The 16,170-nt window shown below is 44.2% G+C and overlaps 1 protein-coding gene across 2 annotated transcripts in view; it reads right to left on the bottom strand.

Annotated features, from left to right (window-relative positions):
• Window positions 1–1,801: 1,801 nt before the first annotated feature.
• The window catches only part of PACC1 (proton activated chloride channel 1), a 59,618-nt gene continuing 45,249 nt past the window's right edge, over window positions 1,802–16,170 (bottom strand). Inside the window, exon 8 of one of the 2 annotated variants that reach the window (XM_040351475.1) lies at window positions 1,802–1,978. In XM_040351475.1, the coding sequence (XP_040207409.1) occupies window positions 1,949–1,978 (30 nt within the window). In that variant the 3' untranslated portion in view covers window positions 1,802–1,948. Of the gene's footprint in view, window positions 1,979–15,591; window positions 15,933–16,170 lie in introns of those variants that run through there. The other variant, XM_040351474.1, reaches the window with a different exon arrangement.

The following is a 16,170-nucleotide window of genomic DNA, read 5'->3' as shown; positions in this document are numbered from 1 at the left end:
GTACGCAGGGCCCGCGCAACTTTTGTGAATCGGTGGTAGTATGCAATTTGCATACTACACGCCGATCACAAAGGCCGCGCCCCCTAGCGGCCAACGCAAGAATGCAGCCTGGGATGTGAAGGCATAAGGAGGCTTATGTTTGTCACATCCTAGGCTGCATTCGGTGTAACAAGGTTCCTGAATCAGGAGCACTCGTTACACCGGAGCAAGTAAGCACTTGCGCCGCGCAACTATGGTTGCGCGGGCGCAAGTGCTTCTTGAATCTGGGCCCATATGTCTTGCTCTATTCTGTGTGAGTGCACACAGTTGGCCATAGATCTATTGAATGTTTACCTTTGAGTTCCATCCTTCGTGTTTCACTCAAAATGGGCTTAAAGCCTAAGCTTAGCTAAAGTAAAATAATCAGCGCAAGGGACATAACTTACAGTTTGTGCTGATTCTTTTTTTTGTTGGGGGAGAAATCTTCCTCTTTCCAACCCCCCCCCCCCCCCCAATCTTCCAGTGCAGAGGAGGGTTAAAGTGGTTGTAAACCCTTACCAAAACCATCGTCTTTTACTAACACAAAATCAGCTAAAGCAGCCCCAAGGGTGGCGTCATCCGAATGGAACGTCCCCTTCATAGTGCCGTCGTACGTGTTGTACAGCACCGCGCTTTGCTAGAGCATTTTTTTTCACGATCGCGTGTAGGCAAGGCTGTTTTAATGATCGGGTTGAAAAAAAGTTAGGGGCAGATCCACAAAAGAATTACGCCGGCGTATCTCTTGATACGCCGCGTAATTTCAAATTTTGCGCGTCATATCTTTGTTTTGTATCTACAAAACAAGGTACGACGGCATCTCGGATCGATCCGACAGGCGTACGTCTTCGTACGCCGTCGGATCTTAGGTCCCTTTTTTTCGGTGGCCGCTAGGTGGCGTTTCCGTCGAATTCCGTGTCGAGTATGCAAATTAGCTTGTTACGGCGATCCACGAACGTACGTCCGGCCGGCGCATTTTTTACGTCGTTTGCGTTCGGCTTTTTCCGGCGTATAGTTTACCCCTGCTATTATGAGGCGTACTCAATGTTAAGTATGGCCGTCGTTCCCGCGACCAATTGTGAATTCTTTACGTTGTTTGCGTAAGTCGTTCACGAATAGGGATTTGCGTAGAATGACGTCACCATCATAAGCATTGGCTTGTTCCGGTTTCATTTCAAGCATGTGCACTGGGATACCCCCACGGACGGCGCATGCGCTGTTCAAAAAAAATTTGGTTTATATCGGGTCACAACGTATTTACATAAAACCCCCCCCCCCTTCACATCCATTTGAATTCCGCGCCCTTACGCCGCCAAAGATACACTACGCCGCTGTAACTTACGGCGGAAAATTCTTTGAGGATTCGAAAAAAATAAAATAAGTTACGGCGGCATAGTGTATCTTAGATAAGCTGCACCCGGCGGAGATATGCGCCGAGGTACGTGAATCTGCCCCCTATTTTTTTCTAGAGCCTGAAAAACGTTGTTTTTTACAACCCGAAAAATGATCGTGTGTACGCAGCATTGGGCATTAATCATTGAGATCTCTGAGATTAAACCCGTTTTGGGTGAACCACATTTGAGCGGGTGGAGTCTTGCGCCTGAATAATATATTTATCTGTGCTTTGGATACTTTCCTTTGCCTCTGGTGAATGGTGGGGAACCTGGGCCTGTTTTTTCACAATTAAAAAGATTGTAAGATTACGCTCATGTTGAGCGTGTTGGTTGTTGTACCAATATGTTTTTTCTATATCTGTCTAAAAAAGAAGAAGAAAAAAAAAGAGAAGAAGATTGTAGAATATTGTTTTTTTTTTATATTTTTTCTTTATTATATGCACAACTAAAAACGATATTTCTTACAAATATTCATTTCGTACTCGCTACCTGCCAGCAGGCGGCAAGCTCTAACACAGTATCAGCAGCTTTCTCGTGTCTCAGTTAACAGTTGGGGTTAGCAAACAGACCTGAAAAGCAGGGAGATCAGATTATATACACTGTATAATGAGTCACAGATTGAGGACATCCACCTTCTCTGTTTAAAATGTCATTTAAAACGGGCGCATCTAAATGACTTTAGCTGGGCATACATTATACAATTTATAATAATAATTTATACAACTATGTAGTGCAAGGGCCTGCCGGATTGCATACAAATTGGAAGTGTTTAGGTTTGACCTCATAATCTAATGGAAAATTACACAAGAATTTTTTAAAAAGTATGGCCAGAAATTGCAGCACATAGAAGGGAGGTTTACTAAAAATGGTGCACACAGAGGGCCAGATCAGTAGATACGCCGTCGAAAGTCCGAATCCCCGCCGTCGCAACTTTAAGCGTATTCTCAAACTGAGATACGCTTAAATGTTGCTAAGATACGGCCGGCGTAAGTCTCCTACGCCGTCGTATCTTAACTTCATATTTACGCTGGCCGCTAGGGGCGTGTACGCCGATTTACGCCTAGAATATGTAAATCAGCTAGATACGCCTATTCACGAACGTACGCTCGCCCGTCGCAGTAAAGATACGCTGTTTACATAAGGGTTTTTCAGGCGTAAAGATAAACCAACAAAAAATGGCGAAGCCAATGTTAAGTATGGACGTCGGAACCGCGTTGAAGTTTTAAAATTTTACGTTGTTTGCGTAACTCGTCCGTGAATGGGGCTGGCCGTAATTTACGTTCACGTCGAAAACATGACGATTTGCCGACGTCACTTGGAGCATGCGCACTGGGATACCCCCACGGACGGCGCATGCGCCGTTCGATCGAAACGTCATTTACGTGGGGTCACAGTTAATATACATAAAACACGCCCACATCTTTGTCATTTGAACTCCGCGCCCTTACGCCGACACATTTACGCTACGCCGCCGTAACTTTAGACGCAAGTGCTTTGTGAATACAGCACTTGCCTCTCAAAGTAGCGGCAGCGTAACTACAATACGCTACGCCTGCCTAAAAATACGCCGCGCTACGTGGATCTGGCCCAGAATCTGGTTCAGCATTACTAAATAGTCGACTTCTAACTTAAGCTTGTTCAGTTAAAGTGTTACTAAACCCAGGAGCCTGCAGTCACTATATCTGGTCTCCCACAGTACACAGAACATGGAAATGCAATTATTTTAGTAAATATAAACTGCTAAATACCTTTTCTCATCAGCAGTATATAACAGTCTTGTGACTTCTATCAGTGTCTGGTTAAAGCTTGTAGGAGGAGGTTTCATTCTACTCTGACTATCCAATAAGGCTGCAGGACCCTGACCTTCTGTCTGGACCGTGCTGATTGGCCCTGTGCTGATCACATGCTCCCAAAAAACACAACAACCTCTCTAGCAATACACACCAAACTGAGCGTGTGCAGCTTGCCCCCCATGGCTCTGTACTATCAGCAGATAGATTGGGGACAGCGGAAGACAGGATCAAACAGCCTTTTTACACAATGCAGAGGATTAACCGCTTAGGTTCCACAGTGGGTATAACAAGCATGCTTTCCTGCATATACAGACTGATTTTACTGTTGTGGGTTTAGTAACACTCTAAGCTTTGACAATAAAACCTAGAAGTTAATTGGTTACTATGCACAGCTATACTAGATTCTGTGTGCACCAGTTTTAGTAAATCTCCCTCATAGGATGCAGCAACTGCCCTTTTTTCCCATTGCAAACTCATCAGGCTTTGTAGATGAAGTCTCATGAATGCACTCTGTATTACATGAATTTGTATCACACAATTTTCTAGGAGCAATTGTAAAAAAATATATAACATATCAGCTTATAAACTGGTCAAAAAATTGCAATAAAATTGACCCAAAAATATGCTTTCCCTTTTAAAAAAACAAATATTTATCAGGAGTGCGGCATCTGATATATTTTCAGTAGCTTAATTCGCTATAGATTCATCTCTAAAGCTGGCCATATACATATAACTTTCAACTTTAGTCACTTTGAAAAAAATAAATCGCTAAAAAAGCAACCTCCGAGTTCAACTGACAACCAGAATTCAGTCAGTTGTGAAGTCAAAATTGGGCTAAAAACTGGCAGTTTCAATACAGCCTATTGAAACATCGATTAGAAAAATAATTGTTAACCACTTCCCTACCGGGCCAATTCTGGCACTTCGTTCCTTCGTGTAAAAATCATAATTTTTTTGCTAGAAAATTACTCAGAACCCCCAGACATTATGGCCCGGATTCACAAAGCACTTGCGCCGACGTATCTCGAGCTACGCCACGTAAGTGCAAATATGAGCCATCGTATCTGTGCGCCGTGACCACAAAACTAAGATACGCCTAAAAACAGGCTTCATTCCACCGACGCAACTTGCCTACGCCGGCGTAGAGTGGGCGCATATTTACGCTGGACGCATGTGGTGCTCCCATGGATTTTCTATTCAAATATGCAAATGAGGGAGATACGCCGATTCACAATGAAACTTGCGCCCGACGCAGGCTACGACTGGTGCGTGTAAGTTGTACGTACGGCGTAAAGTTATGCCCCATAAAGGAGGTGTAACTCAGCAGCATCCATGCAAAGGGCTGCACCAGGGAACACAAGCCCGCGTAATTTACGTAGGACATGAATATGACTAGGCGTAGGTTACGTTCACGCCGTAGGCAGTGATCCGGTGTATCTTAGGCAGTTGTTCTGATGTGATTGTGAGCATGCGCACTGGGATGCGTCCACGGGACGGCGCATGCGCCGTTCGTTATACGTATCTGTCTGGCGCTTGGCCCATCATTTGCATGGGGTCACGCCTCATTTGCATGGCTCACGCCCACTTCCACCTACGCTGGCTTACGCCTAGGAAACCCAGCGCAGTTTTGGGAGGAAGTGCTTTGTGAATTCCATGCTTGCCTCTCTGCGCTGCGTCGGCATAGCGTACAGGAGATACGCTACGACGGCATAAATGTGCGCCGCTGTCTATGAATCCGGGCCTATATATATATATATTTTTTTTTTCGCAGACGCCCTAGGTAATAAAGTGGCGGTCATTGCAACTTTTTATCTCGCACGGTATGTGCGCAATAATTTTTTAAACGCCATTTTTGGGGAAAAATAAAAAAAACAACAAAACAGTAAAGTTAGCCTAATTTTTTTGTATAATGTGAAAGATGATGTTACGCCAAGTAAATAGATACCTAACTTGTCACGCTTTAAAACTGCGCACACTCATGGAATGGTGCCAAACTTCGGTACTTAAAAATCTCCATATGCAACGCTTACATTTTTTTTACTGGTTACCAGTTTAGAGTTACAGAGGAGGTCTAATGCTAGAAGGCACGCGGCGATACCTCACATGTGTGGTTTGAATACGGTTTACATATGTGGGCGGGACTTACGTAAGTAAACAAATATTTTGTTTTTAAAGCAAAAGATTTTTGATCTTTTGCTTTTAAAGATAAAGGAGAGATTTGGGGTCTTTTTGACCCCAGATCTCTCCATAAAGAGGACCTGTCAACCTTATTTCTATTACAATGGATGTTTACATTCCTTGTAATAGGATTAAAAGTGATAAAAGAAAAGTAAAGGGACGTGTAAAAATTAAATAAATAAGAAGAAAATTCCCCCCCATCCCTCCGTTCTTGTGCACAGAAGCGAACGCATATGTAAACTGCGTTCGCACCACATATGTGAGGTATCACCATGAACGTTAGAGCAAGAACAATAATTCTAGTGCTGGAACTCCTCTGTAGCTCTAAACAGGTAACCTGGAAAAACTCAAAGGCCCCATACACACGATAGAATCCATCCGCTGAAAAATCCTAGCGAATGGGTTTCAGCGGATAGATCCTATGGTGTGTACACTCCAGCGGATCTGTTTCCGCGGATATTTATCCCCTGGGATGGATTTCCAGCGGATAAATATTCGATGACATGCTTTAAAATCTATCCGCTGGAATCCATCCCAACGGATGGATCCGCTGGTCTGTACAGACTCACCGGATCCATCCATCCGAAGGGATCCCAAGCATGCGTCGTAATGATTCGACGCATGCGTGGAATTCCTTATATGACAGCGTCGCGCATGTCGCCGCGTCATAATCGCGGCGACGGCGCGACACGTCATCGCCAGAGGATTTCGGCGCGGATTTCGTTTCGAATCGATTCGATTCGAATCCTCTCGTGTGTATGGGGCCAAAGCGTCGCCTTTGGAGATTAAGTACTGTAGTTTGTTGCTATTCCACAAGCATGACAAGTTGGGTATCTATTTACTCAGCGTAACTTCATCTTTTACATTTTACAAACAATTGGGGTATGCATATATATTTTTTTTCATTAAACTGTATTTTTTTCCAAAAAACTGCATCTGAAAAACCGCTGCGCAAATACTATGTGACATAAAAAAATGCAACAATCGCCATTTTTTTTCCGTAGGGTCTCTACTAAAAAACGATGTATTTTTCTAGCAAAAAATACTAAATTTAAACTTTTTTTTGAAACTCTTAAATTAAAAAAAGTGCCAGAAAAGGCCGAACCTACAAGTGGATATTACTGTATGTCTGATCGCTTTTGTAACTTAAATAAAAGAAAAAAATCGAAATGAAAAGTTGTCTGCTACATCAACTTGTCACGTGTATGGCCAGCTTAAGAGTAGCAATCCATTTCTACATAAATGGCTCCAAATAGTGTACACTACACAAGCAGAATGTATTCGAGATTAATCATACAGAAGTGAAGCGATGTGCAATCACGGGCGATCAGTCACTACTACATCATTGTGTACTTGTGTAGCTTACACCATTGGGAGCCAGTTGTTCCATCTGTGTAGCACTAAATTAGTTAGATATTAAACGTTAGTCATTTTAGTAACATTACTAAACTACAGAGGATTGCCTATGTCAGGGTCGGATTTACGATTAGGTACAGTAGGCACACATGCCTGTAGAAGGCAGAAGTACAGATGTGGCTTTTTGCTATATAGTAATGAGCCACACATTTTCCCCATTATTATTAATTCAGTCCTCCTACTTAGGCAGGCCATACTTGGTTTAAATCTTGGCTGGATCAGCAGGAACGGCTGAGATTCGAACCATGTATGGGCAGGCTAAATGTACCAAGTTGATTAATCGATCAACTTGGGTACAACCAGCATGCCGGGTTTTACCTGCAAGGGGCTGTCATAGCCGCTAGCAATAATCAATGTCTTCTCCTGGCGGAGACGGCTACCCGTGCCCTCACCCGTCAGGAAAAGACAATGGCCCTACAGGAGGGATTCTCCCATTAACACTATATGTAAAGTGTCCTTCGTGCTACTAGAATTAATAATATAATGTAACAGAATAACAAATAAGTGACACAAAAATTGATAAATGTGAATCAAAACCAGCTGCAAAACCTAATCGTGTTCCCAATACACAAGATAGATATAGATAGAAAAGTGATATCACGCAGTAATGTGTTATCACTTTGCCAATAAATGATTGAAAAATGTCATATATATATATATATATATATATATATATATAATATATACCGTACAGGCTTATAACACGCACCCTAACTTTAAGAGGGAAGTTTCAGGAAAAAAACTTTACACAGCCCCCTTGTATAACACGCAGGTACAGTTTACCCTCTATTTTCAGGGTAAAAAAGTGAGTGTTATACGCCAATAAATGCAGTATATATATATATATATATATATATATATATATAAATATAAGTGTCCAAGAAAATATATATATAGCTGTTCAAGAAAAATCATTAGTGTTCAAGAAAATATAAGACTATAATGTAATGGTAGAAGTCCATATAGTCCTCCACAGAACGTCTGCGATATATATTCCTTTACATCCAGTAGAAATAGGCTCACAGAACTCTCACCTCAAATACATGAAGAAAACCGCATCAATTTATAACGATGGCATTCAACCTTCATAGGGGATCATGCCACGGCCACAGCTTCATACTGGGTCCCCTGATGAAGTCACGTGCAGTGACGTAACGCGTAGGGAGTGTCCGGAAGTAGACGTGCACTGGAAGTGACGTGAGAAGGTGCCGAAAACGCAGTTTTTATCCGATTTGCTTGTTTGTACTGTTTTTAATGTAAGAGTCCACCTATATGTTCTTTAAATAAATCACCCTTTAGTTTTTTTTTAATGTACTGCACTATTAGAGGCATTCTTCCCCACCTTATATTCCAATACTACTGGAGTGTACCAGGTTGGCTCGGTGGATGGACCACGTTTTCTGAGGACCAGTCTAGGAGACCACAACGGCCATTTAGAGCCGGAGAAGCCCTAGTATGACGCTGTGGAATGATCCCCTATGAAGGTTGAATGCCATCCTTATAAATTGATGCGGTTTTCTTCATGTAATTGAGGTGAGAGTTCTGTGAGCCTATTTCTACTGGATGTAAAGGAATATATATCGTAGACGTTCTGTGGCGGATTATAATGACTTATACCATTACATTCTAGTTTTCTCTTATTTTTTCTTGAACACCAATATTTTTTTCTTGAACAGCTATATATATATATATATATATATATATATATATATATATTCTTGGACACTTTATATATATATATATATATATATATATATATATATATATATATTTATATATATATTGGACACTTTTTTTGAATTTGATCATTTATTGGCAAAGTGATAGCACATTACTGCGCGAGATCACCTTTATATTTACCCCAATTAACACTGTCTGTGTTGATGGGGGAAATCAAGCAAATTTCTGGTTGCAGGAATGAAATTCACTCCGTGTATGGCTGGCCTTACACATTATGGTTATTTTACTAAAGACAAATAGACTGTGCACTCTGCAAATGCAGTTGATCCAGAGCTTAGTAAATGAGGTTCAGTTTCACTTTGCAAATACATGCAAGGAAAATTTTAAAAAAGGGGGCATTTTTGCTTAAACATGATTGGAGTAAGGATGAGCTCCAGGGTGTTCGCACGGTCCACGTGCAGAGCCCGCCAGGAAGTCGGCACCGCGCTGCGCTAACCACAGGCAGGGAGACATTTCTCGATCTCTGCAGCTGAGCATCGGGACAATGTCTCCCTGCCTGTAATTAGCGCAGCGCGGTGCCGACTTCCTGGCGGGCTCTGCACGTGTACTATGCGAACACGTTGGAGCTCATCCTTAGATTGGAGGATGGAAGTCAGCAAAGCTTCCCCTCATTTACCAAGCTCTGGAGAAACTGTACTTGCAAAGTGCACATCCTTTAATAAATCAACCCCACTGTTGGTACGTCCTAGACCAGGATGAGATGAGTAAAACAAGAATATATTCTGGCCCGGATTCAGGTAGAATTGCCCATTATTTACGGAGGCGCAGGGCAACGTTTTTGCCCTGCGCCCCCGCAAATTTGCTCCGCTGCCCTTGATTCACGGAGCAGAAGCTCCGTGAATTGCGCGGGCGCGCCAGCAAAATGCCCGGCGCTAGAGCACGCAATTTAAATAATCCCGTAGGGGGCGGGAATCATTTAAATTAGGCACGTTCCCGCGCCGATCGTAGCGCGCATGCTCTGTCGGGAAACTTTCCCGACGTGCATTGCGGCAAATGACGTCGCAAGGACATCATTTGCTTCAAAGTGAACGTGAATGGTGTCCAGCGCCATTCACGATTCACTTACGCAAAGTACGTAAAATTCAAATTTCGCGACGCGGGAACGACGGGTATACGTAACATGGGCTGCCCCTGCTAATAGCAGGGGCAGCCTTGCGCGAAAACCGCCGTACGTAAATTGCGTACGCAGGGCACGCGCAACGTTGTGAATCGGTGTTAGTATGCAATTTGCATACTATACACTGAGCACAACGTCAACGCCACCTAGCGGCCACCGCAAGAATGCAGCCTAAGATATGCGGGCATAAGAGCCTTATGCCGCGCAGATCTTAGGCTGCAGTCGGCGTAACGAGGTTCCTGAATCAGGAGCACTCGTTACGCCGGGGCAAGTAAGCAATTGCGCTGTGTAACCTATGGTTACACAGGCGCAATTGCTTCTTGAATCTACCCCTCTGTGTAAAAGGGTATCACTTTGAGGGCCTACAGGCTCCAGTGGTGAAAATCTGACCCATTTGTGCATTAGCCTGTTAATACTGTTGTAATGGTTTTGTGGGAGTGGAGAGGGTGGCATGGCAGGGTGGAGCACAGTTGTGTTTGGGGCAGATAATCTTTTTCCCCTTAGTCCTTATTCTTGTACATAACGTTGTGCAAGTTATCCCAAAATAATAAGAGCCCTTTCAGACAAAGTGCACTTGCCCTATTAAGCTGACCTAATTGATCTCTTCCCCCTCACAAGAAATGCCTACTTACCTCCATCTGATGGACGTGGCCTCCAGGGGTTGTTTACATCTTGCAGTACAAGTCCTCTGTCACTTGGCCATGTCTGTGCAGTTAGAGCCCCATAGAAGTACATAGGGCTTGTCGCTCAGCCAAGAGACAGAGGTAGGTGGGCCCCATAGACTTCTATAAATCTCAATTGCACAGGCATGGCCAGGAGACAGAGGACTTACAGTGTGGGATGTAAACAACCGTCATTTAGAGGCAAGTGTGCTTCTCTGGAACAAGGGAGGAGGGCGACATTGGTTAGGTCAGCTGATAGGGGCAAACAGGACACATGCACTTTATCTGAATACACTTATCATTTATTTAAGCAGGACTTAAAAATGAAAGTAGAAGGAAAGGCCATGCAATTGCCCACCTTTTAAATGTCTCCTAATATTTCTTGCATACGGTTTCTAATAGATCTCAATGTAAATACCTTTATTTAAACTTTTTGTAAATGGTTACATGACTGCAAAGCTCCAGCAAATGTGTTTGTCTGAGCAGCTTGTAGGCAGGTGCAGTCTGTATTCTCCACTGCAGGTGGTGCACAACCACAGAGGCAATGCAGATAAGGGAGGAAGTTGAGAGCAACTTGGTTTCCTCGGTTACAGGGGGGCCACTATCTGATTGGATGCTGGTACCCTGTGTGAGTTTGGCGACCATCTTAGGTCAGGCAGAGTCTATTTAACACTCCAGCGCTCAGACTTGGCGCGCTTTATGCAAGTGGCTAGTGTAGGAACAGGTTCCCTGTTTGACAGGGGAAGTACTTAGAGATAGGGAAAGGTTCTGGAGGAGCAGAGACAGTGCAGGGACTACATCTACCTCCTCCAGGGAGCCTCCCCTTTGGGTGTGGACTGGCCATGCCGCATTATACTCCTCATGGCAGACGCTGTTGGCATGTTCCAGTCTTCCAACCGCTGTTCCACCGCCATCATCCCCAAATCTCGCTACAAAACGAAAGAACGAAGATTCGCTATCCAAGGACCTCGGTTATGGAACGCTCTACCCGGAGACATTCGGTTGGAGGAAAGTCATCGGCCTTCAGAAAAAAACGTAAGACTCATCTATTCTGAAGCATGGCTGGACGACCACATTGGTTACAGCGCCTTGAGGCGATTTAGTTCGCATTTGTAGCGCTATATAAGTTACTCACTCACTCATCACAGCTGTAAGCGGCTCCGCACGGGTGTGTCTCCCCGCTGGGCCTGTATGCACTTGCTTAACTTTTCTACAATTTATTGCTATTGCCAAACTTAGATTCTGTGTGTTCAATGTGAAGTGATAAGAGAAGCGCTATTCTGCACCGCAATATTTAATCGCCTCAATATACTGTGCAAATAATCCTATGAAATACATCCAAAGAATCCCATAGACAACTATATACAAAGTATAATAAAGTGCATCAAATTAGTGCAACCTAAGCAATCATGCAACAACATGTCATCAATGTGCTTGTATGATAAATTCATAAAGATCCCCCCACCCCCCCTCCCAAAAAAAAAAAATATATATATATATATTACAAATATATATATATATATATACACACCGTGGGGTAGATTCACGTAGAATGGCGTATGTTTGTGCGGGCGTAACGTATCCTATTTACGTTACACCTCCGCAACTTTTACAGGCAAGTGCCGTATTCTCAAAAGAAAGTTGCGGCGGCGTAGCGTAAATAGGCCGGCGTAAGCCCGCCTTATTCAAAATGTGAAGAGGTGGGCGTGTGTTATGCAAATTAACCCTGACCCGACGTGATTGACGTTTTGCATGCGCCGTCCGTGGAATTTCCCAGTGTGCATTGCTCCAAAGTACGCTGCAAGGACGTATTGGTTTCGACGTGAACGTAAATGACGTCCAGCCCCATTCACGGACGACTTACGCAAACGACGTAAATTTTTCAAATTTCGCCGCGGGAACGACGGCCATACTTAACATTGGTACGCCGCATATACGCCTCATATAGCAGGGGTAACTTTACGCTGGGAAAAGCCTAACGTAAACGGCGTATCTGTACTGCGTCGGCGCCGGGCGTACGTTCGTGAATTTGCGTATCTAGCCGATTTACATATTCTAGGCGTAAATCAGCGTACACGCCCCTAGCGGCCAGTGTAAATATGCAGTTAAGATCCGACGGCATAAGAGACTTACGCTGGTCGGATCTAATAGAAATCTATGCGTAACTGATTCTATGAATCAGGCGCATAGATACGACCGGCCAGACTCAGAGATACGCCGTCGTATCTCCTTTGTGAATCTACCCCCATATATATATATTTTAAACTATTCAAATATAAAATAAAATACAATTTTTTTATTATTTAAAAACTGTTCTGTAGTAAAAGTCCCCAAGTGCTTCACCACTGTCTACCTTCACCACTCGCACTAAAATGGACCAGATGAATGCTGGGAAGATTATAAACCGGCAAACAACTCCCCTTTCCTCTCGGATTTCTTAGTCAGACTCTCATCTCATAGATCACAGCATATAATGTAGGAAATAAAGAGAAGGAAGAAGGCTCCCATAGTGTAAAACCGTATCACAGGCTGATTAAAAAAATGTTTTTGTTCCACTCACATTCCAAAATTGCCTATCCGGCACTAGGGAAGAACACGCTCAGCTGCTAATAACTGTTCACCTTCGGATGTATCATAGACCGCAAGTGTGAACCAGCATGCGCATGTCATCAGCGTCCTCGCCCTAAATATTTTTGGGGGAAATCTTTATGAATTTATCATACAAGCACTTTGAAGACATGTTGCTGCACGATTGCTTAGGTTGCACTAGCACTTTATTATATTTTGTATATAGTTGTCTATGGGATTTTTTTAGATGTACAGTGGAACCTCGGATTGCGAGTAATGCTGTTAACAAGAGTTTCGCAATATGAGCACTGTATTTTTTAAAATCTTATTTCGGTTTGAGAGTGTTGTCTCGCGATACGAGAAGGATTCAAGCCAAAGCGGTGTGCAGTACCGCATTTGGCCTGAGGTGGGGAGGGAGCGCCGGAGCCGAGCAGAGCCTAACGGCGCCGTTCGGAAATTATAATAAAGATTTGGAAATACGCCATTCCCGAGCCCTGCCGAGGTCAGCCTAGCTGTCCCTGGGGCCTTTTCGTGTGTTCCCGAGGATCTCCGGCGCCCCCCCCCACCTCTGGCCGCATGAGATATTGCTTGCTATTGAAGTTAACTAGTTGCCGACCAGCCGCCGTCATTCTACGGCGGCAGGTCGGCTCTCCTGGGCGAGAGCCCGTAGCTCTACGTCGGCTCTTTTAGTGGCCGCGGGTGCCCGGCGGGCGCGATCGCTGCCGGGCACCCGCGATTGCTCGTTACAGAGCGGGGACCGGGAGCTGTGTGTGTAAACACACAGCTCCCAGTCCTGTCACGGGGGGAAACGCTGATCCTCTGTTCATACAATGTATGAACAGAAGATCAGTGTTTCCCCTAGTGAGGCCACCCCCCCCCCCCACAGTAAGAACACACCCAGGGAACATACTTAACCCCTTCCCCGCCCCCTAGTGTTAACCACTTCCCTGCCAGTGGCATTTTTATAGTAATCCAATGCATTTTTATAGCACTGATCGATATAAAAATGCCAATGGTCCCAAAAATGTGTCAAAAGTGTCCGAAGTGTCCGCCATAATGTTGCAGCACCGAAAAACAATCGCTGATCGCCGCCATTACTAGTAAAAAAAATATATTAATAAAAATGACATAAAAATACCCCCTATTTTGTAAACGCTATAAATGTTGCGCAAACCAATCAATAAACGCTTATTGCGATTTTTTTTTACGAAAAATATGTAGAATAATACGTATCGGCCTAAACTGAGGAAAAAAAATGTTTTTTTTTATATATTTTTGGGGGATATTTATTACAGCAAAAAGTAAAAAATATTCATTTTTTTCAAAATTGTCGCTCTATTTTTGTTTATAGCGCAAAAAATAAAAACCGCAGAGGTGATCAAATACCACCAAAAGAAATCTCTATTTGTGGGAAAAAATGGACGCCAATTTTGTTTGGGAGCCACGCCGCACGACCGCGCAATTGTCAGTTAAAGCGACGCAGTCCCGAATCGCAAAAAGTGCTCTGGTCTTTGGGCAGCAATATGGTCCGGGGGTTAAGTGGTTAATGCGTAAAAATTTTTTTTCGTTTCCATTGACTTCAATGGGGAAACTCGCTTTGATATGCGAGTGCTTTGGATTATAAACATTCTCCTGGAACGGATTATGCTCGTAATCCGAGGTTCCACTCTATTTCATAGGATTATTTGCGCAGTATATTGAGGTGATTGGATAATGTGGTGTGGACCAGCGCTTCTCTTATCACTTCACATTGTTTGTTTATTGTCACTCGCAATATTCAGAGCAGCTGCTGTCTAGTAGGACACACATATCTGTGGCGCTGTTACCTTTTAATACATTCTGTGTGTTCACTGCCCGCGGCACCAGGCTCACAGGCTGGTGGGCATTAACTCTCTCATGCTCAACAACACCTTAGAGCAGTGTTTCCCAACTCCAGTCCTCAAGGCGCACCAACAGGTCATGTTTTCAGGTTTTCCATTATTTTGCACAGGTGATTTGATCAGTTTTACTGCCTTAGTAATTACCACAGCCGTTTCATCTGAGGGAAATCCTGAAAACATGACCTGTTGGTGTGCCTTAAGGACTGGAGTTGGGAAACACTGCCTTAGAGCCATGGATACCAGTAGGATGACATCACTGCTCTATGGATTCAGCGGCGTCGTTAGCCCTCCACACAGGGGACACACTTTCTGGACCTTTGCGGTCACTTGACCACTTGGAAAAAGCTTAAAAAAGATATTTGATGTATTAGAAACCATATACAGGAAATAAGAGCAGTGAGGGGGCAAAGTTTAAAAGATGGGCTTTTGCATTTCTGGAGGTCTTCTTTAAATACCGGCTCCACCTTTTGAAGGTCACTTCCTGCCTGGCTCCTGGCCCCGTCCAACCCTGGATCCTCCTTAGGCCCCTTTCACACGGGGCGGATCAGTAATCGCTCCGTTGATCCCCGCTGAGCCGGCGGATGACAGGGCGGTCCCCGCACACTGTGCAGGGACCGCCCTGTCTTTTCTCCGCTCTTCCCTATGGGGGGATCGGATGAACACGGACCATCTGTCCGCGTTCATCCGATCCAAAGACGGAAGGAAAAATAGGGTTTACTTCCGTCTGCAGAATCGGATCATTGCGGAGGCGGACGAGATCGGGTGTCAGCGGATGTTCATCGCTGACATCCGCGATCTTATAGAAACCAATGTATGTCCCACACCTGCGTTCCGCAGGTGTGAAAGGGGCCTAAGACTATGCTGATCCTACATTACAGTTAACACCTAGAAAGTTTTTAGCAACGCCCTCCCGCCGATTCTCCTTTTTATGGGACAAATGACAGCGGTTCTTGACCTTCCTGCTCCCTCTGTAACACTATGAAGTGACGGCTGGTCCAATCGCCATCTCAGCTTATGTGGTTCAGCTCCCGCGCTCTCTTCTTCAGATGCCGCTTCCGGATTTTGATCATCCACTTCACGCTGAGCTTGGCAAAGTCGGCGGCCTTAAATAAAACCAGAAAGACGCCACAGAGGAGAGCGATCATGCTCCAGGGGTTGGCAGTGATGATCTGCAGACCGGGAATAAAATAAGGAAAGGAAATAACTAGAGAGAAGCAGATTAAGAGTGGATGAGAAGCAGATGTGGCTGAATTGGATTACTCGCTATCCAGCTGTTATGAGCTCCTCAGTACCAGAAGTGTGAACACAGCTCAGGTCTACAGAGGAAGCAGACAATGCTGGGAGACTAACATCTCTAGGCAGTACTAAAAGCAGTGGCGGCTGGTGCTCTATTTTTTTGGGGGGGCG

Source organism: Rana temporaria, chromosome 4, assembly GCF_905171775.1.
Source record: "Rana temporaria chromosome 4, aRanTem1.1, whole genome shotgun sequence".
Taxonomy (NCBI): domain Eukaryota; kingdom Metazoa; phylum Chordata; class Amphibia; order Anura; family Ranidae; genus Rana; species Rana temporaria.
The sequence above is the reverse complement of the archived record's forward strand: the minus strand, read 5'-3'. Positions and strand labels throughout refer to the sequence as shown.